Below are 23673 nucleotides of genomic sequence, written 5' to 3'. Positions count from 1 at the left end.
AGTTCCAATTAAATTATTTTTTTCTAAACCCATGCCTGTGGCACTGTTAAATTAAATTTATTTTTAAACCCTTTTTTCATGTTTTTAGGTCCTGTTTGGCACGGCTCCACTCCTAAACTCCAGCAACTCCATAAAAAAATTCAGCCAAACACACCAACTCCAAAACTCCATGGAGTTGCCAACTCCATGGAGCTGTAGTGCAAATGGAGGTGGAGTTTTGGAGCACCTCTTTTGCTACTCCAGAAACCTCTCTTTTGAACCTCCTCGTGGAGTTGGTGGGTAATTACCCACCAATGCCACTGGTTACACAAAAAAACGTTTCATTCTATTCTCCCTTCTATTCTCCTGAGCCCCACTCGCCGCCAGAGCCCCGCCCGTCGCCGCCCCCGTGGTCGGCCGGCCCCACTGCTCGTCGCCGCCCCGCCGCCCGGCGATGCCCGTCGCCGCGCCCATCGCCGGCCGGCCCCGCCGCCCGTCCCCCATCGCCGCCCGCCGCCCGTCGCCGCCCGCCGCCCGTCGCCGCCCGCCGCCCGTCGCCGCCCGCCGCCCGTCGCCGCCCGCCGCCCGTCGCCGCCCGCCGCCCTTCTATTCTCCCGAGCCCCACTCGCCGCCAGAGCCCCGCCCGTCGCCACCCCCGTGGCCGGCCGGTCCTGCCGCCCCGCTGCCCGTCGCCGCCCGTCGCCCATCACCGCCCGTCGCCGCCCACCACGCCCGTCGCCCGTCGCCGCCTGCCGCCCATTGCCCGTCGCCGCCCGCCGCCCATCGCCCGTCGCCGCCCACCGCGCCCGTCGCCCGTCGCCGCCCACCCCGCTGCCCGTGGAGTGTCTCCCGTGTGCGGCACAGTGCAGTGGAAAAAGGGGAAGAAGAAGATATGATAGAGAGGATGACAAGTGGGGCCTTAATTGGGGGGCAACAACGGCAATCCATACTGAAATCGATCTTTTTTGGAGCTAAGAGCACCCATCTAGCCAAACATCCCATTTTTGTTCTGGAGTTTTGGAGCGGAGCTAGCTCCATGTGGAGTTTTGGAGTGGAGCAGCTCCACCCGGAGTTGGAGCCATGCCAAACAGGACCTTCGAGGAGACAGGCGCACAAAAACGATGTAGTAGTCCACACTGCAAAATAGAAGAGACCGAAACCAACCAGCCCACGGGAGCCCAACCGCATCCAGCCCAGTTCCCACCCCATCCACTCAAAACCCTCACCAGCGGCTCCTCAAGCCGCCACCACCCATGACCCATCCCTCGTCTCCTCCAGCTTCTCTCCCGCTCCCGCCCTCTCCAACTCTCCCTCCCGCGCCGCTCCCCCGCGCCTCGTCGCCGAAAATTTGCCCCCCGAAATTTTCAAACCACCTCTTCCGTGGCACGGCGCGCTTCCCCGTCTTCTCCTCCCTCGCGTTTCCCGCCTCCTTCCCTCGCAAGCCAGGCCGGCGCTAATCCCCAATTCAGATTCAAAAATCTCCCCCCAATTCGCCGCCCACTCCCCTATAAACTCCACCGCTTCCCCTCGCAAATTCGCAATCCATTCGACCATCTCCCCGGCGCCGAAATCCCCCCGATTCCCCCCCCCCCCCCACCCCTCCAGGACCTCTCGGAAGCCGAATCCTCCGGCCTCTGCGACGATGCCATCCGCGCCGGCGCTCGTGCCCGCGTGCGACGCGGAGGAGCCCCTGCTGGCGGAGTCGTCGGACCGCTTCTCCATGTTCCCGATCCGGTACCCGCAGATCTGGGAGTTCTACAAGAAGGCGGTGGCGTCCTTCTGGACTGCCGAGGAGGTGGACCTCTCCGCCGACGCGCGCCACTGGGACGCGCTCTCCCCCGACGAGCGCCACTTCATCTCCCACGTGCTCGCCTTCTTCGCCGCCTCCGACGGCATCGTGCTCGAGAACCTCTCCTCCCGCTTCATGTCCGACGTCCAGGTCGCCGAGGCGCGCGCCTTCTACGGCTTCCAGATCGCCATTGAGAACATCCACTCGGAGATGTACTCGCTGCTTCTCGAGACCTACATCCGCGACGGCGCCGAGAAGGACCACCTCTTCCGCGCCATCGACACCGTCCCCGCCGTGCGCCGCAAGGCCGACTGGGCCATGCGCTGGATCGACGGCGGGGAGCGCTTCGCCGAGCGCCTCGTCGCCTTCGCCTGCGTTGAGGGCATCTTCTTCTCGGGCTCCTTCTGCGCCATCTTCTGGCTCAAGAAGCGCGGCCTCATGCCGGGCCTCACCTTCTCCAACGAGCTCATCTCCCGCGACGAGGGCCTCCACTGCGACTTCGCCTGCCTCCTCTACGACCTCCTCCGCAGCAAGCTCGACGAGGGCCGCGTCCGCGAGATCGTCGCCGACGCCGTCGACATCGAGCGCGAGTTCGTCTGCGACGCGCTCCCCGTCGCGCTCGTCGGAATGAACGGCGGGCTCATGAGCCAGTACATCGAGTTCGTCGCCGACCGCCTGCTCATGGCGCTGGGGCACCAGAAGATGTACAACGTCGCCAACCCATTCGACTGGATGGAGCTCATCTCGCTGCAGGGCAAGACCAACTTCTTCGAGAAGCGCGTCGGGGAGTACCAGAAGGCGTCCGTGATGTCCAGCCTCAACGGCGGCGGCGCCGCGAACCACGTCTTCAGCGTCGACGAGGACTTCTGAGTTGTGACCGCGCGCGGCGTATTCTATTGCTCCGATAATCTTTATTTGCTTTGGTCGCTTGCTAATTGTAGTAGGAGTTAGTTCGTATACTGTTTCAGTTGCTGTGTTGCGGTTTCTGTTCGTCATGTAATGTAGTAATAATCAACTTCTCTATAAACTGGCTGTTCTTACTCATGGTGTTTGACGCAATGTCTGAAATCAGTACACGCTTACCCGATATTGATCCATTCACTGTGAGAGGCAGCTTGTCATGGCTGGCAAGATAAATCTTTGTTAGCACCTGCTGCAGTGCCGTTCTGTCGTTGGTAGAGCATTTAGTCAAGCAAATTCCCCAGTCCGTTCCTTCCCTAATTCCACTTGAAGACTCAATGTTCCCCACTGTAAATCTCATGCTAAACATTATTTCAATCTTTAGTATCATATATCTGATGTTTCAACATGCCAAGTTTTTCCGATGCTTGCAGTCTTGCACGGCTGTAGCTCATCATGAAGGAAAGCGGTATGGATTTGAGAATACATTTGACAGTTGTAATCTTGAGTTCAGAAAAAGGCTGAATTGCTTCTTTGTGTTTTCATCTTCAAGTTACTTTTGAACTGGAGCAAATAGAATTTGCTAGTATCATGATTTGTCACAAAAACGAACATTTTCTCTTAGCAGCTTCGATGCTGACTCGCTGTTGCGCCGTAGGAAGGCTTTGCTGCCGCCAGCGGGAAAGCCGCCTCATCCTCTGCTGGAACCCGTCGTCATCCCCAGGCCGCCACGCCTTCCTAGCTCCCTGCTCTCTTCACTCCAACCGCCGCCCGATCCGATCCAGAGCCCGCCGCCGGCGCGGCGAAGAAAAGAAAGGACCGAGACCGGGCGGTCACGATTTTTTTAATTGTAATTAATTAAGGACGTGGGCCCCACCTTAAGACCCACTTTAAGCCCTAGGCACCTTGCCGCTATCTTCTCAGGCTGAGGGAAACATTGCATGTCACTGACATCCGCCCCGCCCGCACCTGAGTAGTTGAGCAGAGCAGCCGCCGCCCGCCGGCCAGATCTTTGGGCCCACACCACGGCGATGGCGGCTCCTCCGGCGACATCCTCCGCGGCCGCGAACTCCTCCTGCGCCCGGCTGCCCGGCGCGCCCCTGAGGCGGGCGCCTGCCGCGGTCTCCTTCCCCTCCCGCCGTACGCGCCTGTGGCCGCCTCTTCAGTCCGCTGAACCATCTGTTTCCTACCTGTACTGATTTGTTCCTCTTGCTTACTTCGTGCAGCACGGCCGGCCGCTCTGGCCGCGCGCGCTGGGCCGTCGCGGCGCCTTGACGTGGCCGCCGCCGCGGGGCACCAGAAGCTCATGGGGTCGCTGACCAGCAACGAGGGGCTCAGGTTTGGCGTGGTGAGTTGAGCTCTGCTTAATCGAGAGGCACATGTACCTTTCCGGCTTTCCTATAGAACTGATGGAACATCGATGGCACTTTACTGAACAAAAGCCATGGATTCGCTCCGTTGTGGTTACTGACGTGCTGTTCTTAAAAAAAAAGAGCAATCGTTTTCCTGTATGTCCATCCATAGTTTTACCTTTGAATGCACGATTCGATGATTGTGATTCCTTATTTACTTGCAGGTTGTGGCACGGTTCAACGAGGTTGTGACAAACTTGTTACTGCAGGGGGCCCTGGAGACATTCGAGCGTTACTCTGTCAAAGCAGAAAATATAACAGTAGACATCTTGACTCTTTTGGTTTATTTGCAGCTGTTTATTGATATGCAGAAAATATAAAAGGTCTAACCCAAAGTTGTGTTGTCATCCTCCTCCCTGATGCTGCCATAGAGATGGTTTCATCATGAAGTCCCCATGACCCGGACAAATAACTCTTATTGGAAGCTATCAATGGATCATTTTGATCTGAATTTGTTGAGCAAGATGTAGCATGCTGCATGCCTAATGCTAGATGCTCACTGCTAATCTGGCACCAAATTGTATAAAGAATGTCCTTGAAATATAGAGCATGATGTGCATTCAAACATGAATACTGCTATTAATATAAAGCCCTTTGCCTGATTTTAGAAATCGCGTGTATAAAGCTGATGACGTATAAATTTATGCCCCATGGTTTGAAACAACCTTTGTACTGACCTGCATTATGAATCTAAAAAAGGTCCCAGAAACCTTTGGAACTCAAGTTCTCTAATTTAAATTGTTGTCTAGGTTGTTAGTGTTCCTGGAAGCTTTGAAGTTCCCATTACGGCACAAAAGCTTGGGAAGTCTGGAAAATTTGATGCCATTCTGTGCATTGGGGCTGTGGTAAGTTCATCAATTTTTGCATCACCTCCATATTACACACTTGAATTTATTGTTTTAATACATTCATATATGAACTGTCAATCTGCTTTTTAATTGAGTTCGAAGGGTTATTTTCCAAATACAACACAACAGTTCAATACGTATACCTTACCATCTAGCTTGATATTATGTAGCCCTTTGGACTGTGCAAATGAGTTCAAAAAATTTTAATAAACCTGTATGTTTTTACAGAGTGCCCTTTGAACATTATTGAGCTGATCCTTCTCTTTTTATTTTATATTGAGCGACAAAACGTTAAATTTTATCTGTTATAAGAACCAGGAAAATCTAAGAAGGAGCTGTATTCACCACTGTCAATCTGCTTTTTAATTGTGAAACTGTCTTTGAATGTGCACGGCATATATGAACTACTACAAGTGTGGATAAGAAATAACATACTGAATTACCAAATTACTTTGCATTTTAGTCCTTTCTAGTCACACTGATCATGGTGTTCCAGAACTTGGCACTAGCTGGCAATTTTTAATTTTATAAAGCTTTGACAACGGTTTGCAGATTAGAGGTGACACAACTCACTATGATGCTGTTGCAAACTCAGCTGCATCAGGTGTACTGAATGCTGGATTATCTGCTGGTATGTTGCTTTCAGCTCTTCCCCTCCTTTTGTACCATGCCAGTAGAGAACTTGATTTCCTAAAGCTGTTTCTGTCTCAGCTGGGGTGATTCCAAGTAGATTTATTCTTCTTCTTGTGAAATATTCAGCTGCCAAACATATTCGTGTAGCCAGTGAAACTTTTACTGATGTCCAATACATGTATCACAATATAGCTTAGAGAAATGTATGTATAAAGGTCAATACATGTGTGATACAGCTTAGAGAAATGTATAAAGGCCAGTACATGTGTCATATCGCTTACAGATATGTATAAGGGTTATTGTGAGTGACTAGTATGCTATAGAAGTACTTCACAGTATTCAGTGAAAACTTTGTAAGATGCTTGTCTTGTTTTTTCCTTTCCAGTTATTACATTCAGTTAACTATCAAATTCGGATTACTTATGGTTTGAATGATGATACAGGTGTCCCTTGCGTATTTGGTGTTCTAACCTGTGAAGACATGGACCAGGTAATGATTTGATTATTCATACATCTTATCGATTGTCCCATGCCTTTAGATCTTGTTTGGTAACCCAAGCCAAGGGTAATTGTCACTTTGTCAGCGGATAATGGATTTCTCACCCACATGCCCATATGTACAGAAACTGGCTGATTCTAGGCTGGACTTTTAATTTTTGAAAGTTCATCTATGTTTGACCTTATATGTGTCCATGTCATGTCTGTTTGAACTATTTTGTATGAATTTTTTAGTATTTGATAGTTTTGGCCAGTAAAAACCAGAAACCAGCCAAGTTGCAAGATTTTGACTGGTGACCAAAGTGCTTCTGAGCTCTTGTTCATGTGACCAAGCCATATGGTAACTTGTTCTGAAGAGTCATCATGATTTGTGCATGCTAGTAGGTCAGATAATTTCCATGAACAGTAAAGTAATCTGTCCATTTTATCTTGTTTCCGTTTCTTTTCGTTCTCTTGCCTTGTTGACCTTTCTGCATTCAGACTGGTGTTTCTCGCGTTTCTTTTTAATTCAAGGACATGCTCTTTCGTGTTTGAAAAAAAAAAGAGAGAGAAAAGAATCCAGGTCGCGCATAGTAACTAAGCAGAAGTCTCACACATACATTCCTTTGTGATGAAGAAAATGTGACGTGAATTATTTGACGTTTATTTAGTTATCAACCTCTTTTGAGATCCTGTGCACTAATTGCCTGCTTACCAAATTCCTGTTGAGAAAATGTATGCCAAATCGAAATATTGCAGGCACTGAACCGTGCTGGTGGCAAGGCTGGAAACAAGGGCGCTGAAGCTGCTCTTACTGCTGTAAGTAATTTTCTTTCTGCCAATTCAAATATCAATTAAACCTGCATTTATATCATGTGATGAAACTCTCTTTCCTGTAGATCGAGATGGCCTCTCTGTTTCGCCATCATTTAGGCTGACGTCTGGTGGTCTTGCAGTCGCAACCTTCTGTCTCATCCACGGCTACCAGAGTTTGAGTTTTGGCCAGTAGAGCTCTTCGCTGCAGGCTAGCGTTTAACCTGACGCTCGAAACTGGCTTGTCCGGATACTGACGCTTAATGTCGTTGTTGCCCTTCTTGATTCTTGATGGTTTGCAAGGCTCAAGAGGCCTATCGTTCAACTGTGATCTGCCACGAACTTGAGAGTTGGGACGATGAATAATTGCCGCCAAGTACCGCACGCGCTCATGAATAAAGCTTCATTTCTTTGTGTTTTTGAATAATTCTGGAGTGGCTTTACCTTTCCTTACCCATGTTAGAAAAAGTTGAAAAATGAAGGGCTTTGTACTGTACGCCAGCATAAGCTCGTACTCCAGTACTGGCTGTGGAGTCCCCTCGTTCTTCCAAATGTAGGTTCTCCATCTCGCACGGCGCGGACGACATTGCTACGAGCGGGCAGATTGATATGAGGAAATCCGTGGTGTCGCCGATGGCCCAGCTCCGGATATATATGGAGAGGAAACCCTGGATCCTGTCGGCACGGTGGCACCGCTTTCACCTTTCGTTGTTGGACTGAGGTGTTTGGTACTCCTATATATATAAATTAATTATAAAACTAATTGCATGGATGGAGATTAATTTACGAAACAAATCTATTAAACCTAATTAGTTCATGATTTGACAATATGGTGCTACAGTAAACATGTGCTAATGATGGATTAATTAGATTTAATAGATTCGTCTCGTGAATTAGGCTCCATTTATATAATTAGTTTTATAATTAGATTGTGTTTAATTCTCTTAATTAACGTCCAAATATTTAATGTGACATAAATTTTAATCCGCACTGGAGAACCCAACACCCTACTGATCGGATGGTGAAAGGCCACCCAATAACGGCTGCGATCTGATTTGTAAGGGGTGTTTCTAGAGAAAGCACGCCCAGTCCGTTTTCCCTTCCGTCGAGCCTGATCTTGTATATCGCGGTCCCCCAAAATTTCTTATTAGGCCTGTTCGCTTCAGCTTATAAGTCGGCTGAAACGGCTGATTTGTTGTGAGAGAAAAACACTGTTTGATGACTGATAAGCCGGCTGAATAAGTTGAACCGAACAGGCCCATTTTCGACGGAACTTCCCGAAAATCTCCGTTCCGGTGGTGGATGCGAGCGCAAGCCACCAGGTCACCAAAACGCATCTGGGAGAGCGCCTGCGCCGGGAGAAAGCTGGACACTGCAAGTGCAAGGTCCCGCTCGTGTGATTGGAGTCCAGTCTGTGGATCCAATTGGGATGCTAGAGAGGAACAGAAAGGCCGGCCTGTCTCTTCCGCTGCTTCGCAAGCATATGGCTTTAGTGAAACTTTTACTGACCCAAACATGTTCGCATAGTCAGTGAAACTTTTACTGAAGGCCAATACATGTATCGCAATGTAGCTTAGAGAAATGTACGTGTAAAGGCCAATACATGTGTCACATAGCTCGCAGGTATGTAACAGCTATATTTGCTCCTATTTATTAACTATATTTGGTACTAATATATTGTCGCATACAGATGCACCACCAAATAAAGTAAAATATCTTATTTTTGGATAAATTTTGAATCCTATAATGATTTATTTTTTAGACGTAAGGAGCATAGGTTGCGCACGTTTCAGCAAACTTCCTCGAATGTAAGATCCCCAACAACGAGTCTCTCCCTTGTTTTCCCCGTTGATCTAAAAAAGAACTATCAAATTTACTTATGGTTTGAATACTGCGGACGCTCTCAAAAGCTTCGTTTTTTTTTGTGTTTTTGAATATTTCTGGAATGACTTTACCTTTCCTTACCCGTTTGGACTAGAATTAGCAAAAAATCAAAATGAAGGGCCCTTACCCGTTTTACATGTCGACCCAAACACTTGGTCCCGTTCAAGGGCTCTTTTTCTGGGTGGAAATTGATTCACGAATAAAGGCTGCGATCTGATTTGTTAAGGGGTGTTTCTGGAAAAGGCACACCCAGTTCGTTTCCCTTTTCTCGAGCTAGGCACCCGAGTCTTCCCGTCCGGTGGGTGCGACCGTGCGAGGGCAAAGCTACCATCGCGCGGGACAAAGGGCGCGCGCCTGACGCGGCCGGGCTGGGTCGCTGGATCGGAGGCAAGTTGAGGGGGAGTCCCTGAGGCGTCTAGCGGCTGGCGCCGGGAGAGGGCTGGAAACCGTGAAGTCTTTCTCGCTTTCTTTGCCCCACCCGGACTCTTCCCCTGCCTCAAGATGGGAGGCTCCCCTGTTGGGGATGGGACTCTGTCCCTGGACGGCTTCAACGCCTCCGCGACGGCGCTGGTGAAGAGGTGGAAGGAGATCGAGGTCGACGATTCCCTCCCTGACTGGACATGGAAGCCCTGCAGTAATTTGGGGGTGCCGTCCCAGGTTTCTGCTCAACGATTCTCTCTGGCTGTATTTTTCGTAGCGCTTGCCTCTGTCTCCTTTCGATTCGCGCTAGTTTTCAGATTGCGTAGCGCGCTGACTGATAGATTTGCTTGTTTTCTTGCAGGTAGAGGGGTATCTGGCGCTGGAAGGAGTGTACCGCGATTGTGGAGGGAGCCAGGTGCGTAGTTTCTTTGCCTGTATCTGTATGCCTGTAAATTGAGCAAGCTGATGGTGGTAAAATGCTAAGCTTTCACCAAATCTTTTCCTGCAAGAGCAGATTGAGGAGGAGGACAGTTCTGACGGTGCAGACGTTGGGTATGATACTTGGGTAAGTTTTCACTGTACATTCTTCACTCTACGGTTCCTGTGACTTGTTATTGGCAGTACATTAGCTTGCTCTCAATTTTCACCATTCATATCTTCAGAATCCTGTTTTGGTAGACATCAATTTTGCCCAAGGGCTTATACGCGTGCTAGGCAGCAACTCAAGTTCGGTTATGATTTAGTCACTCTCCGTTTTACTCCAGTTCTGAAAGTAACTTGTACAGCATTCGTGGTGTCCTTCCTTTGCAGGTCCAGAGCTCTAGTGATAATATTCACGTTTATGATTTCCATGTTGTCTATAGCCACTCTTACAAGGTTCCGGTGCTATACTTTCAGGGTCATCGCTCTGGTATAAATTTCGATAACATAAGTGAATATTTACTTACTTTTACTGTCCCATTTGACTGCAAACCGTTCTGTTCTGTAACTTAGATGGGCAGCTGCTAACAACAGATGAGATAAAACAAGACCTTCCTTCCAACTCTCTTAAAGTATTAAGCGAGTCAAAGTGGACGTTTATTACTCGAGAGGTATGATGTGAATGGCTAGTACATTACTGTACATGATGATTCCAAAAATACGTATTTTAGTCTCATTCAGTAATCTACAGTCGGGATGGTTGAACTGCCTTTGCACTTCTGCAGGAGCACCCCCACTTAAGCAGGCCATGGTTCACCTTGCACCCCTGTGCAACCGGTGATTGGATGAAGCTACTTCTTGAAGAAAGTAAAGTGGCGTATGAGGAACAATCACCGCGATATCTATCGGCATGGTTATCTGTGGTTGGCCAGGCGGTTGGACTGAAAATCCCTCTTGAGCTTCATTGCAAGTCATAGGTTCACCCTTTTTCACTTTCAGTGTGTATGGTGATTGGAAGGGAAAGTTTTCACTTAGTACGTTGTGATCTATAAGGTCATGGAAGGAATGGAGTGCGAGAGTCTTCAGGAAGCAGAATTGGAACCTTTAGCGCTGCTGCAACAGATCAAGCTAGAGGGGGGAAACTGGATTGCGGCGGGAGCAGTTCAGTTGGGTTGCTTGTTTGTGATATAGTTAACATGCAGAGCACCCTTCGTTCACCAGTTGTAATCACTTGCGTAATATAGCTCTAGTCGATTGGGATGTTTTAACGCACGATTTGTCGTTGCACATTGTAACCTATGTTCTTTTCTTAGTATAAAGATGTGCTGCTCTCCTGCATATTCGAGAAAAATTATAAGGTCATGGATATTTCTGACTCTAGATACACTTGCCCGCCACCTTTCTGAAATGTTGTGGTAAATCTCTACTTTCATTGCTTCTGCTAAGAGTGTTACCCCATCCCTCCATTTCTATAAGACGTACGGCAATCCATTCCGTTGCCTCTCTCTTGATAAATTGTTTTCTTTCCTTGATGCTGAAATATACAGTTGTATAATATCGTCTGCTTTACATGTATGATAATAAGGAATTTCCAAAACCTCAAGGTACGTGAATGGAGGGTTTTCTTTTTATGATTCCACCAAATTTAGGGGACTCACCTGATACACCAAATCGATTGCAATTCTTCTTCCTTTTTTAAAAAAAAAAACTCAAATCGATAACGTTCACCTGAACTAGTACACTACGTTTGGGCTTTCACTGGCCGATGCTGGGAACGAAATGATGCATCAGCCAACAACACCGCAGTTCTGGACAGGCAAGAAGAAGCAAGGCTGCTGTCTGCTGAGTATCGGTCAATTGAAAGCCCAAAATAATTTATATGGGGCTCAAGTTACGCGAAAGGATCGGTGGCCTGGATGTATACGGCCCAGGCTTTCGCGGCGAACAGAGACAGAGCTATGTTTTCTCTATTTTTACTCGACGAGTGAAGGTAGAATCGTCTCTTCTACATCTACAGCAAAAAAGTCAGATAAAACCACCACCGTTCAATACGATACCCCAGTCACGCAACGTCCAATGGCATCTCTCACGGCTTCCACACGGGCGGCGGCGGCGGCGTGGCCGGGAACAACGGCGGCACGGCGGAGAACATGCTGTTCTTATCGACGGCGCCGACGCCGACGCCGCGGCCGCTGCTGGTGACGGCCAACAGCGCGGCCACGAGCCCGGCGTTGCCCGCCAGCGTCGGCTCGGTCTGCCCGAACGCCATGCGCGAGTCGTTGAACCTGTCCCTGCGGTCCGGCCCGCCCACCATCGCGCCCGTGAGCACGTTCGGGTCCCCCTTCTTGGTGTCCCGCCACCTGTACCCGCCGGTGCACGAGTACTTGACGCCGTTGCGCGGCGTCGACGCGCCCCGGTGGTGCACGTGCCGCGGGTACCTCTCGCCGTACCCCACCACGTAGCTCATCTTCCTCGGGTTGTCCCCAAGAATGTAGTTGAGCTGAGACCTGGCGAACGCGCGGAGGTCGTCGGCGGGCACGAAGTTAGGGCCGCAGTACCAGCCGGGGACGTTGATGGCCTCCAGATAGTCGGCGTAGAGCGCGGCGAGGAAGGAGTTGGCGACGGCGTACTGCAGCGGCTGGCCCCCGCCGTGGTTGAAGAGCGCGAGCCCGCCCCTGGTGAAGTTGAAGGCGGCGAAGCGCCGGAGGCACCTGCACATGTCCAGGTCGGTGGCCCTTTTGTAGCCGGCGAGCGACGGCTCGTAGGGGTACCCGGGGTTGAGGAACATGAGCAACCGCGACAGGAGCATGCCGGCGCCGGGGAGCTTGTTGTCCCAGCTGAACACGGAGAGGTCGGGGATGTCATCGAAGGCGTTGGCGTCTTCCGCGAGCCCCGGGCGGGTGGCGGCGGCGACGTAGCTGGCGTTGCCGGTGGCGTAGTACATCCACGCTGCGCCCCAGACGTGCTCGTCCCGGTAGCTGGTGGAGTTGTAGAAGGGCTCGATCTCCGGCCGATGGCTGGAGTAGGTGGCTTGCTGCTGGTTGTTGCTCGAGTCGCGGGTGGCGAACTCGTACATGGTGGCCGCGCCGTGGGCGAGCTTCTTGGAGTAGGCGTCGTCGTCGCGGAACGCGATTGAGGCGGCCGCCAGGGCCGCGGCGATCTCGCCGCCGAGGTCGGGGGCCGAGCTCACCGACAGGGAGGGGCGAGGGTACGCCATGTCCTCCGGCCGGTTCCAGCAGTAGTGGTCGTCCGGCGTCCTGCCCTTGACCTTTGCAGCACCCACCTGTGGCGCGAGCACCATCCAGATCAACACGTGACAGAGAAAGATCCAAGCGACCAAAATGTACTGATGCAAATTTCAGCATTTGAGAATTTAAATTAACAGCTACTACCTGAGCGTAGACATGGCCGATGCTGGAAGCGGAGGAGTTGAAGGTGCGGAGCAGGTAGTCCGTGCCCCACTTGATGAGCTCCCGGACATGGTCATACTCCCCGACGGCCTTGTACTTGGCGCTGTACTCGATCACCGACCAGCTCAGCAGCGTCATGGAGAAGGCCATCGGGAAGTGGAACTTGATGTTGTCGCCGGCGTCGTAGTAGCCGCCGACGAGGCCGCCCTTCACGTCCTTGGCGTCGGAGCCGTCCTTCAGGCCGGAGTTCCCGCGCCACGGGATGCCGTTGCTTCTCGGAAGCCGGCCGGCTGTCACGACGAACAGGTGATGTTGTCAGAAGGAAGGCATTTTGAATTTTTGAACAAATAGATTGGTTGTGGAGAATGCGTGACAAGATCATGATCGGCCATGTATCAAGTCGTACGCTGCTGCATCAGACTATGCATGGTAACAGTGAACGTGCCAGATTGTCGATTTCTGCAGAGGTTTGGTGAGTCGTGACAGCTAGCCGGGCAAAACATTCCATTTCTAGGGCTGCAGCTGCACACAGGTGTGCTGTGCACAGATCACTACGCGTGGCCAAAAAACGGCAATTCTCAAGGCAAGACGATTCAATTCCATTATTGCAGATGCGTCTGCAAGCAAAACGCGATCCAAATTCCCCAAGCTCTAATGCAGCGGCAGATCTACGCAGGTTTCTATCTACCGATCAAAAGGTCGCAACTTTGGCGAAAATTCTTCCGAAAATCCGATCCAAGAACTCGTCGTCGTTCGTGGTGGATACACGGTAGCTAGCATAAGCAGGAGACGGAGTGCGGCGGCGGTGCTCACATTTCTGGGCGTTGAAGAAGAGGAGCGCCTTGTGCAGCGCCTCGGCGTACTGATCCGGCGGCGGTGGGCGAGGAGTCTTGCGGGGGATGGACTTGGAGATGATGACGGGGAGGCCGACGAGGACGAAGCCGGAGACGAGGCCCCAGAACGCCCACCACAGGACCTTGCGCTTGACGACGACGCAGCCGAGGTCGACGTGCCGGTTCTTCTTCTTGGCCGGCGGGCCCAGCAGCCAGCCCTGCTGCGTCTCGTCCAGCTCGTGGCGGAGCTGCCGCGGAGACTGCAGCGCGCCGGGGTCGAGGTCCATGTTCCGGCTGTCGTCGTCCTCCGACGCCCCGTCGGTGGCGATCTCGAACGACCCGCCCCAGTGGTTCGCTGAATACATGGCTCACAGAGTCAGGGTCGCGCGGTGCCTTCCTGGGCTTGGATAATCGTATAAATGGAGGCCGGCGGGATGCCTTTGCGTCGCCGGTGAGCACTGAGTTGCTATTCACACCAGCCCCCCAAACCCCCAACGGTTCGTTTAGGTTGAGGGAATTGGTAGGAGGAGCTAGGATTAAAAAGGCTGAATTCGGATTTTATTTTTGCCATCTCAAACATGAGCTTCGCATAAATGCCATCATAAAGATCGGCTTCACAAATTTGCCACTTGAATAGTTGACATATTGATTTCATTACCATTTTCCCCTTTTATTGTTTTTTATTTATTTTTCTGTTACAAGTATATGAAATGACTAAAGTGCCCTTAGAAGCTTTATGCGAAGCCCATGGTGAAAATCCAAAATTCTCCCCTAAATTCAATTGGTCTGGTCGTGGCTATGTAAATTCTAGTGGGAAGAGAAAATGAACGTGAAATGCATCCTTTTGAACCTATGGGCAGAGGAGGGATTTGTATTTTTTACTCCCCTTTCGTCTCCCAACTGGCCATGTACAAGTTCTCCATGCACGTTAACATCAACTAGAGATTGGTATGTTGCACGGGCAGGGGAATAGTGTGGTAGTAGGAGTTCTTTGGTGGGCCTCTTCTAGTCTTCCGTGGGGAGGCGGATGTGCATTTACAACACTAACATCTGCAAGCTACTCATCTTGTATATAGTGCATGCTTAGTAGAAATATGGGAAAAATCATAGGTAATTTCGTGTGATCGTTCTTTCTGGGGAGGTGATTGGAATTAAAATATCAACTATAGTTCTTTCTCATATTTGTCTTGAAAATTGTATAATTGGTATAAAAATAACTATATGGAAGTAGATGATGACTTTTTTCGGTCGAGTTATGGAAAATTGATCGCAACATATCTGAATATTAACCCATAATAAAAAAACCATTGTATCTAGCATAATAAATGTTCTAGCAGGGTATATTTGGACCATATTTCTTTATTGCTTCAGAAAATTATGTAAGATATAAAATCAGTTACATTTTTGTCGAGCAGATTGTATCCTATATCCTCAACAATTTTCCAATTCGAGTTTGTTAGCATGTCAGCATGCTAATGCACTTGTGTACATAAGAAATTCCTTGGGTTATAGTACTTTGTTTCTAAATATATGACGTTTAGTATAAGATAATTTATCCGTTTGTAATTTCTACAAAACTTTTATTTGCTAAATGCACAAGGAGTTTTAAGCCGTCGGGCGCTATGTTTATAAGAAATTGGAAGTGTATGTTGGTAAACGTTGTGGTCATCTCTAGGTTGTGATCAGCTTGGTAACAGGGAGATGTTCGATCTTTGATGGCTTCAACTTTGCACCCGTATCTGAATTTATAGAAAAGAAGATAGACCCGTTGAGTCCAAATGGAAGTGTGCTGCTGTAAGAGGAAGATACGAGCTGTTGTAACAAACGCCAAGCAAACGCAGAAGGTAGAGAGTCTGTATTCTTACAGTTATTCGCCCTTGCACTGATTCTTTTGTTGAGTTTATCTCTGAAAGATGAGGACACAGAAATGCGGTAATCTTCTGGTTGCGCTTCTGACCCGGCTGAATGCCAATAAATTTGCTGAATGCATAAGCACGAGTGCGATTCTTGCAGCTTATTTTTCTTATTTGTCCTTACTTCTTTAGCGATAAAATAGCCATTTACTATCCATAACCATAAGTCAGTAAACAGAAAGCCCAAGAGGCCGCCGAGACCTCGTTTGCAGGGGCCAAATCTAGAACCATTTGAGAATCTGAACAATGTGATATATGTTCCGACATGATTGCAATTTACCATATTTGATCAAACTGCTCGTGTGTAGTACCATGTGCTCAGTAAATTCTGAATTGTTGTGTCAAACGTTCGAAATGGTTACATGTTCCTGGTTCAGCAGTTCGGATCATTCAGCAACTACTGTTGGAGCTTTGTGAATTGTGAACCACAAGCCCATCACGAACTACTTCCTCTATGCTCGCCAAGTAACTCCTACTTCAGCCTGAGCGACCCAGCGCAGCTTGGCCCATTACGCCATGGCCTTCTCCCCGCCTTCTGGAACCTACCGACCCCGTCCCGCCGGGAGGCTCCAGGCCGGCGCATCCGGGAGGGTCGTGGCTCGTCGCCCCCGCCCGACGTCGTGGTGACGCGCGAGCGGGGAAAGAACGCCAAGCTCATCACCGCGCTGGTGAGTACCCTCAATGGATCCTTCTGTTGTGCTCTTGTGTTGAAACCAGTAGCTAGAGTCCAGAGGAGGCTGCAGGAGGAATGGCTTGGACGTTGGTGCTGTAGCCTCCTTACTCATGTCCCGAGTTTGGTGAATTAATTAGGCGGAGGATTTTAGATGTATGACTGTACAAGGGCGAAATTCGGAGGTTAATCTCCTTTCTCTCCCCGAATTGGAGGCCAAAGCATAGCGCTAGATTGGGGAATCATACTGATTTCCCTTCATGGGAGGGTTGATTTAGGGCTTGCTATAGAGAATATCAGGGTCACATTTGTACTGTATGGTTCTGAATCCCGGGGGTTTAGATTCAGTCGGCATTTTGAATTGATTTTCTTTGGTTGATAAATGATAGTGTTCTTTCTTGGAAATTTTCTAGCATGTGATTCCTTCATCGTTTATTCTCTTTAGAATGAAGCCTGATGTCCATGCTGCATTGCTGATTCTGGTTAATTTTGGCTTCAAAGATTTCTCAGTTTGTGACGTGAATCCTGAATCGTGATGATATAATATTTTTCAAAACAGCATAGTTCCTTCTAGTTATTCGGCTGATTGCTGCTTTGCATTTACATCTATTTTCTAATTGGATTCTGTAGGAAAAACACAATATACGCTCTCTGGAACTTCCTCTTATTAAGCATGTTGAAGGCCCTGATACAGATAGGCTTTCAGATGTCTTACGTGGTAACTTACAATCTTTTCTTCTCGTGATTGGAACAACGTTCATAAAGGGATGGGAATAAGGCCCTTTGTTACTCTTATAGCATGTAGATAAGAATATACCTTGTTTAAAATTTTTAATAATTTTTTTGCATGTGGCATATTGGCATGTCTTCATCAAACAAAAACCAGTTCTTTTGGAAGTGTGGTGCAAAATTTATTCTCCCAATTTGTATTGATAAGTTTTGTACAAAAGTTTTTTTTTGCAAAGACAAGTTATGTAGAAAACTTTCAGTTATGTAGAAAACTTTCAATCGAAAAGTTATACATACTAGTTATCAACAAATAGTTGGTCTGTAAATATTTTTTTTCCCAATAGTCAAGTTGTATCTGAAAGTTTGCCACCATAGTTTGTTGAAATAAAAGTTTGTCCACAAAAGTTTTTTACAATAAATTGTGCTCAAAAGGTACACATATAAGTTATATGGATAATTTTTCTATGCAAGTTTTACATATAAGTTCCGCAAATGGCACTAAAGGTGTAGAAATTTTGTTATCTTACAAATTATTGTTCATAAATTTTTTATATAAGTTTGTCTCATGTTAATTGTATTCGTATTGTATGTTGTGTTATAATTACTAGTTCATAAACTCTACTCATATTGTTATATGCTTGTAGGATATATATTCAATACCTTTTTTTAATATGTAGTACTAATAGTGGTTTTATGTAATAAATAGTAGTATAAAAATAGCAATGCCCAATAGTGAGCAGTAATGTGGTAGTTTGTGGAGATTAAGTAATTGTTTTTTACAAATGCTTCTGTTTAATTCTCGGTTCTCAAGTGGCATGGATGAAAGCAATGAGTTTGGGTGGGCTTCATCAAGTGACAAGAATAATACTTCTTCATGTTGTGCAAAGGTACTTATGTGTATCAAAGTATATGCCAGCAAATAGTTTGGGTAAATGGTTAGTGGGGTATGCAGTGCAAGTGCTCTCTTGAAGCACAAAAGAAATTTTTTCACAATATTTTGACATAAAATTTTTCAGCTCAATAAGTTAGGCCAAGATATTGCTTTATATAATTTTTGCACATAAGTAATGCACATAATCTATGAGTTTAGGGAATAACATTTTTTCACAATTTTTTTTTGGCAATCTAGTCTTGTCAACAAGTTAGGCTAACATTTTATTTTTACACAATTTTTGCGCATAATTTTTGTAGATAAATTTTGGTAATGCCAATAAAATTGGACAAGAGATTAATTGATTTATCTTTTGCATAAGTTCTATACATAAATTTTGATAATTTCTATTTTCTATTACTTGGACAAAGCTTATATGTCAAATATTTTTTATAATACAATTTTTTCCATCAAAATTTTTGTATAGCATAAGTCATAAGTCATGCACATAAATTAGACGCAAAAGTTATTTTATTGTGCATAGAAGTTATGTGCCAGAAATTATTTATCACTATAAGTTAAATATCAAACATGCCTTTTTCCTTCATAGTTTTGCTTGGCATAAGTGGTATCCCATAAGGTATTCATAAAAATATGAATTATGCATGGTGTAAGTTTATACACAGAACTTGTAATGCAGTGTTAAGTTAAGGGGCGTGTGTGTCCACAAACATATGCTTGTCCCGGAAGAGCATAGAATATTCGATCTAAATGTACAACAAATTTTTATCCCGTAATATGAACTGTTTCCTTGTCAGATGGTGATGTTACATTGCCACGTTTAAACTAGGATCAAATGTTAAAAAATGCTTGGCCAATTTGGATAGAATTGACTCATATTTTTTAATATATTTTTCAGGACATGCATGAGAGGACGAATATACCAGACACCCTGTTGCCGTGTGATCACTTTTTTAATTTCATTTTTACTAGATATAATCCGTTTTATATTGGTTGTGATCAGGGAGGATAAAGTTATATTTTCCCTTTTTTGTGCATTTTTAGATGTATATTTTTTCAGAATATTTTACCAATTTTTGTGTGCGCATATTTTTTCTATACCAGTAAACCTTTTATTTAAAATTATTGTTGGAAGCAACTTTTATCACGTTTCCCCCACCCGTTTCTAATCCCACCTCTTTCCAATGATCCCGAATGAATTTGACCCGTTAAGAGAGAAATTTACCTTGGAAACCGTAAACGCACCGAAAAGCGAAACCTGGAGGTCGGAACTGGGGAGAACGCGGTTTCCAAAACTGGCTTGTCGGAGATCGGTCGCTGCGGACCCTCCTGGCGCACGACACCTTCCTACAACACAAAAGTTTTCTCTGTACACTAGATCCATCCGGATTACGGGTAGGCCCAGCGGGGAGGCCCAGCTTAATGTTTGTCGAAAAGGCCCGTATAGAACTGTGGCCTATCCCGATTTTGCAGGGGTAGGCCCAATTACGATGAAACGGGACCTCAACAAAAGGGGCTACAGGGCCCTACCCAGTTTCCGAACAAAAGACTGACTAGGAAGCTTCACTGTCGGTCACGGGCTCACGGCGAACAAGGAGCGGGGCGCGTCGCGTCCGCTCATCAAGTCATCATGGCAGTTGGCACTGTCGGTGACGAATTAAAAAAAAAAAAAGCTCTCCATCACTCCATGCAACGTATGCTCGCCTTCCTCGCCGTTCTGTCGGTGCGCGAGTATCTTATTTGCTCATGGCCTCATGGGTTAGTGCTAACAACTCGATAACCATATTCTTTTAGTCCGCGGCCAGTGGCATGTCCCCTTCAGTTCTCTCCCCTCATCGCCCCGTGCCTCCACTAATCAATCCGATCCGTTGCATACTCACTGTAACCGACGCCCGCTCAATACCACTAGTACCTCTGATTTTCTGAATGATTGGCAGGCCAGGGCTTGCTCAACTCGCACCAACAAAAACTCTGATTTAGCAGGTTGCTTCTGAATTTTTTTTTTCTTTCAGAACCGTATCTCCTCGCTAAATCATTGAGGCGTTGTGTCGAGACACCCACACGTCAGCCACCCAGTCGGAGCTTCAGTTCATTCCCTGGTGAAACATACGTTCTTGACCTTCACTGCGTGCCTGTGTACACCTTTTTCCGGTGAAACGTCGCTGTAGAGACGGTCGCTGGACGAGGGCTTTTGCCAGTTGCAATACGAAACTGGCTCTGGCTGGAAGATGTGTGTGCATCCAGCAGGCAGCCTCCTAGTGGCCATAGGAATTAAAAAAAGAAGAACAAGTTTCAGGGATGGATTGTATAATTGGTGCCAGCCTCTCGCCAGGCTGAACATATGGGGATGCCGGGAATCGTAAAGAAATCAGAGGAACAGGACGAAGGCCGCTGCCTGCCTGCCTCACTCGCATTCCATCATGTGTCCCCATACCATATTTGACCACGGCGAGATGGCGACCGACACACATCCGCACATGGTTGTTGAGAGCTTGCGAAACTTCTGCCTCTGATTACCGTCCTTGATCGGCGTGGCTCACACTGAAATCCTGACCTCTTGTGTCAGTCAAAGGAAGAATGACTGTAAGGCTTGTTCAGACTGAAGTTTCAGTAACTCTGGTGTTGATGACTGGAAGTCTGAATTTCTGTAACAACTGCAGCCTGAAGATTTCGAATCTAACTCTTCCTAAGCATCAGTAAACTCTGCCTGTATTTTTTTTTTTTGAAAAGCTTAACTCTGCCTGTAACTATCTGGAATCTCACTCAAGCAGCAACCAGCAGTGCCTTGGCAATTGGCACTAGCACTACTGCACTACGGGCAAACTGCAACCAACACAGTAGCATCTAGCATCAACCCACTCTCTCGGTTCGAGGAAACAATTCTGGAAAGGGGTCACAGAACAGGCACATGGAACACCAAAAGGTGATGCGGACAGATTGTTTCGGCATGTTACACACCTGCGAGCATGACAAAATGCTCCCTTAAAATACTGGCCATCATTTGGAGGTGAGGTGTGGAGAGTGGAGACGAGCAGATGCGATGCGATGCGACTATGCGAGCTCCATGGCCAGGCCAGTTCTCCTACCCATACAACCGCGAGACGGGATCGTCCCGTGGCGCGGCGTGAGCGGCAGCAGATCATAGGGGTACCCCACACGCAGCCGCCACCAGGCCGTGCTGCGTCCAGGCTCCAGTAGAACTAAAATCACGCCCTCTAGCTTAGATCTGGGTTGTTGGGTATAAAGGATTATGTACGTAATATCAAATATATATAGAATTAGATTGGAGAGCGTTGATATATTGAAAAAGTGTAAGAATTTTAGCTTGCAAATTGATCCAAACTGATTTCTTACTGCGGTTTCAAGATTTGATGTGTGGAAATATACTTGGCTGAATATAAGATGTGCGAGAGAAGGCTCCTTTTCTTTACTTACCATCTTGTCAGTTGGGTTGATGATTATCATTCCTATCGTTTCTATCTATGGTGCTGGTGGGTGCAAGTAGTATTAGGCAATTAAATAAGCTCGGTGATACTTTTCTTGTTGGTGGATTTGTTTTTTTCCCTGCTGGTGGATTTTTTTTCTTGTTGGTGGATTTTTTTTGAGTTAGTGTTGATGATTCACTCGTTCAAGGATTGTTTTTATCCAACTGATCTGATGAATGGATGCGTGTTAGTGTAATGGACTTTGTGCTAATTGTTCAGTATATTGTTTGTTTAGAAGGAAAAACATCCCAAACAGTTAATACAAGCAATTTTTTTTACCGGATTTTGTATTTCAATTTGAGACCAAAATTTGATATAGAACATGACGCATTGATAATTTGCCAAAGCAACAGATCCAATGCAATAAAGATTGCTGAAATTTCCTCACATTTTTAGGAGTCAAATTGAATCCATAAAAAGTCATACAGCGCATAAAAGTTGTCCAATTTAGATAATTTGCATTCAAATTTGCTTCATGGTTTTGAGCTGAACCCAACTATTGCCCTTGATCTATCTTTCGTACAAGTTTGCCAAATTTTGAAATTGTTTAAAGTATCCAAATAGAATTAAAAAGGAGAGAAAGAATATTGCATATTTGTGCATTATCCATATGAACAGAGTGACCAGTAAGTATTGACTTTCTCCCTAGCTTTTTTCCTCTATGTGCATATCCTTCGACAAGGCCTCTTCCCTTGGCAGATAGTAGGCAGTAGTAGTGCAGGTTGCTGCACGAGTTGTCGTGCCACTTGTCGTATGGACCATAGGTAAAGGGTATAGAACAACAGATTTTTTTTTATAATTGTAATTGAGGAGGTCGGTGTTTTACTGTCTATTTTCATCAGACGGTGAATATATATATGTATTTTTTGGCGTGGCTCAATGACTGATCGCTGCTGCGACCAGGTTTCGGTAAAGATATGCCCGCCACCAAACACGAACGCATGGAAAGCGATGTGATCTACGTACTACTGATCTTCACTCGGTTTTGGGGCCCCGGGCCGGCCTCGGAGTCAAATAAAACCATGGAAGTCACTGTGTCTGCAGCTGGCCCTCTCCTGTGAGCGTGAGCGCCGCTCTGGGCCTGTGGTGAGTGGACGGATGACGGATCCGGGATCCCAAGCAATGGCACTTCCAACGAGAAGCGGTTAAAGTTTGGCGGTCCAAATGATGGGAACTTTGCAATGGGTACACGGGCGCACGGCACACACAACTTTGGACTTATTACCCTTGTGGACACAAGAGGGTGTCACTCTAGCGCCGATAGAAGGTCCATGATTATTTGGAGCTTCTCAAATTCTCTTTCGGCCCGTGGATTGTATCGTGATACTTCTACAAAATAGATAGAGCATGAGTAAAAAATATATCAGTTAGTCTAGATTTTTTTACATGTGAATGTGTTTATGCTAATCTCACGAGTCATCTTCAACTTTAATACTCCCTCAGCAGGGGCGGATCCAGAACGGGGCTGCGCCCCGGGCTGAGCTGTTGAATCACACCTAAAATAGTCTAATTTTGTCTCCTAAACCTCATTTTGTTAGGCTAAACAGCACATAGGTTAAAGGGACTCCATGATCTCGCCCCGGGCTGCAGCCCGGGCAGCCCGGACCCTGGATCCGCCCCTGTCCCAGTCCACAAAATTGTAGGTCGTGTTGATTTTTCTATGCATTTAAATATAAATATATGTCTAGATATGTATATTTATGAATCTAGAAAATTCAAAACGACTCGCAATTTGAAACCAAGGGAAATAATACTATACTAGTATTGTATGAAAACAATAAATTTAAAATGCAAAAGTTGATAGATCCTGATGAATTTGCATCTAATATAAAAATAAATGATGCATGACAGACGAACAACATTTCGCGATTAAACTTTGGCCTTCACTGGTACAACTACGACCTGATTTCATTGCTTGTTTAAATCATAACATATACTATATTCAAGTATGGCACACGAGTCACGAGTTTCCATTTCTCCTTGGTACCCGTAGCTCAAGGAGAAATTTCAACAGAAAATATTATTGCGAAGTCGGCTAAAAGAGTGCAAAGTGTAGAAAAAGTGAAAACCCCAAACCACCCTGCTCTTTCCCTCTGCTACGCGGTCACAAGAACGAACCTCCCCTAGCAGGAGCAGGAGGAAGGCCAGCACCCACCCTCCACGGGT

The 23673-nt window shown here is 47.0% G+C and overlaps 4 protein-coding genes and 1 long non-coding RNA gene across 5 annotated transcripts; 4 read left to right on the top strand and 1 right to left on the bottom strand.

The window, feature by feature from the left end:
- Positions 1–1216: 1216 nt before the first annotated feature.
- Positions 1217–2812, top strand: LOC117864108 (ribonucleoside-diphosphate reductase small chain). The gene has a single exon (XM_034748121.2). The coding sequence runs from the start codon at positions 1622–1624 to the stop codon at positions 2636–2638; it is 1017 nt and encodes a 338-aa protein (XP_034604012.1). The 5' UTR covers positions 1217–1621; the 3' UTR covers positions 2639–2812.
- Positions 2813–3423: 611 nt separating this feature from the next.
- LOC117864110 (6,7-dimethyl-8-ribityllumazine synthase, chloroplastic) lies at positions 3424–7278 on the top strand. The gene is made up of 8 exons (XM_034748122.2): positions 3424–3808; positions 3895–4016; positions 4245–4340; positions 4830–4925; positions 5481–5559; positions 6005–6051; positions 6798–6857; positions 6938–7278. Exons 1-8 carry the CDS (start codon positions 3700–3702, stop codon positions 6974–6976), a joined length of 648 nt encoding a protein of 215 aa, XP_034604013.1. The 5' UTR covers positions 3424–3699; the 3' UTR covers positions 6977–7278.
- A 1751-nt stretch (positions 7279–9029) lies between these two features.
- LOC117862538 (ubiquitin-like-conjugating enzyme ATG10) lies at positions 9030–10913 on the top strand. Its single transcript, XM_034746030.2, has 7 exons — positions 9030–9392; positions 9517–9570; positions 9670–9720; positions 9966–10065; positions 10149–10246; positions 10361–10552; positions 10629–10913. Exons 1-6 carry the CDS (start codon positions 9237–9239, stop codon positions 10550–10552), a joined length of 651 nt encoding a protein of 216 aa, XP_034601921.1. The 5' UTR covers positions 9030–9236; the 3' UTR covers positions 10629–10913.
- Positions 10914–11030: 117 nt separating this feature from the next.
- On the bottom strand, positions 11031–14183 carry LOC117865956 (endoglucanase 12). The gene is made up of 3 exons (XM_034750233.2): positions 13799–14183; positions 12968–13275; positions 11031–12858 (listed from the first exon to the last, which is right to left on the bottom strand). Exons 1-3 carry the CDS (start codon positions 14181–14183, stop codon positions 11662–11664), a joined length of 1890 nt encoding a protein of 629 aa, XP_034606124.1. The 3' UTR covers positions 11031–11661.
- Positions 14184–16273: 2090 nt separating this feature from the next.
- Positions 16274–19111, top strand: LOC117865477 (uncharacterized). Its single transcript, XR_004642539.2, has 4 exons — positions 16274–16399; positions 17032–17119; positions 17942–18017; positions 18921–19111. It is a non-coding gene; the product is annotated as an uncharacterized lncRNA (long non-coding RNA).
- Positions 19112–23673: the final 4562 nt, after the last annotated feature.

This window comes from Setaria viridis, chromosome 7 (assembly GCF_005286985.2).
Source record: "Setaria viridis chromosome 7, Setaria_viridis_v4.0, whole genome shotgun sequence".
NCBI lineage: Eukaryota > Viridiplantae > Streptophyta > Magnoliopsida > Poales > Poaceae > Setaria > Setaria viridis.
The sequence above is the reverse complement of the archived record's forward strand: the minus strand, read 5'-3'. Positions and strand labels throughout refer to the sequence as shown.

What these genes read in the sequence shown, in the direction of transcription:
- LOC117864108 (XM_034748121.2), top strand. Translation starts at nt 1,622, where the DNA reads ATGCCATCCGCGCCGGCGCTCGTGCCCGCGTGCGACGCGGAGGAGCCC.
- LOC117864110 (XM_034748122.2), top strand. Translation starts at nt 3,700, where the DNA reads ATGGCGGCTCCTCCGGCGACATCCTCCGCGGCCGCGAACTCCTCCTGC. An exon ending in GAATGCTGGATTATCTGCTG is followed by an intron (nt 5,560 to 6,004) that starts GTATGTTGCTTT and finishes ATGATGATACAG; the next exon opens with GTGTCCCTTGCGTATTTGGT. An exon ending in CTGAAGCTGCTCTTACTGCT is followed by an intron (nt 6,858 to 6,937) that starts GTAAGTAATTTT and finishes TCTTTCCTGTAG; the next exon opens with ATCGAGATGGCCTCTCTGTT.
- LOC117862538 (XM_034746030.2), top strand. Translation starts at nt 9,237, where the DNA reads ATGGGAGGCTCCCCTGTTGGGGATGGGACTCTGTCCCTGGACGGCTTC. An exon ending in ACGTTGGGTATGATACTTGG is followed by an intron (nt 9,721 to 9,965) that starts GTAAGTTTTCAC and finishes CTTCCTTTGCAG; the next exon opens with GTCCAGAGCTCTAGTGATAA. An exon ending in GGACGTTTATTACTCGAGAG is followed by an intron (nt 10,247 to 10,360) that starts GTATGATGTGAA and finishes GCACTTCTGCAG; the next exon opens with GAGCACCCCCACTTAAGCAG.
- LOC117865956 (XM_034750233.2), bottom strand. Translation starts at nt 14,183, where the DNA reads ATGTATTCAGCGAACCACTGGGGCGGGTCGTTCGAGATCGCCACCGAC. An exon ending in CTTCTTCAACGCCCAGAAAT is followed by an intron (nt 13,276 to 13,798) that starts GTGAGCACCGCC and finishes TCGTCGTGACAG; the next exon opens with CCGGCCGGCTTCCGAGAAGC. An exon ending in TCGGCCATGTCTACGCTCAG is followed by an intron (nt 12,859 to 12,967) that starts GTAGTAGCTGTT and finishes CTCGCGCCACAG; the next exon opens with GTGGGTGCTGCAAAGGTCAA.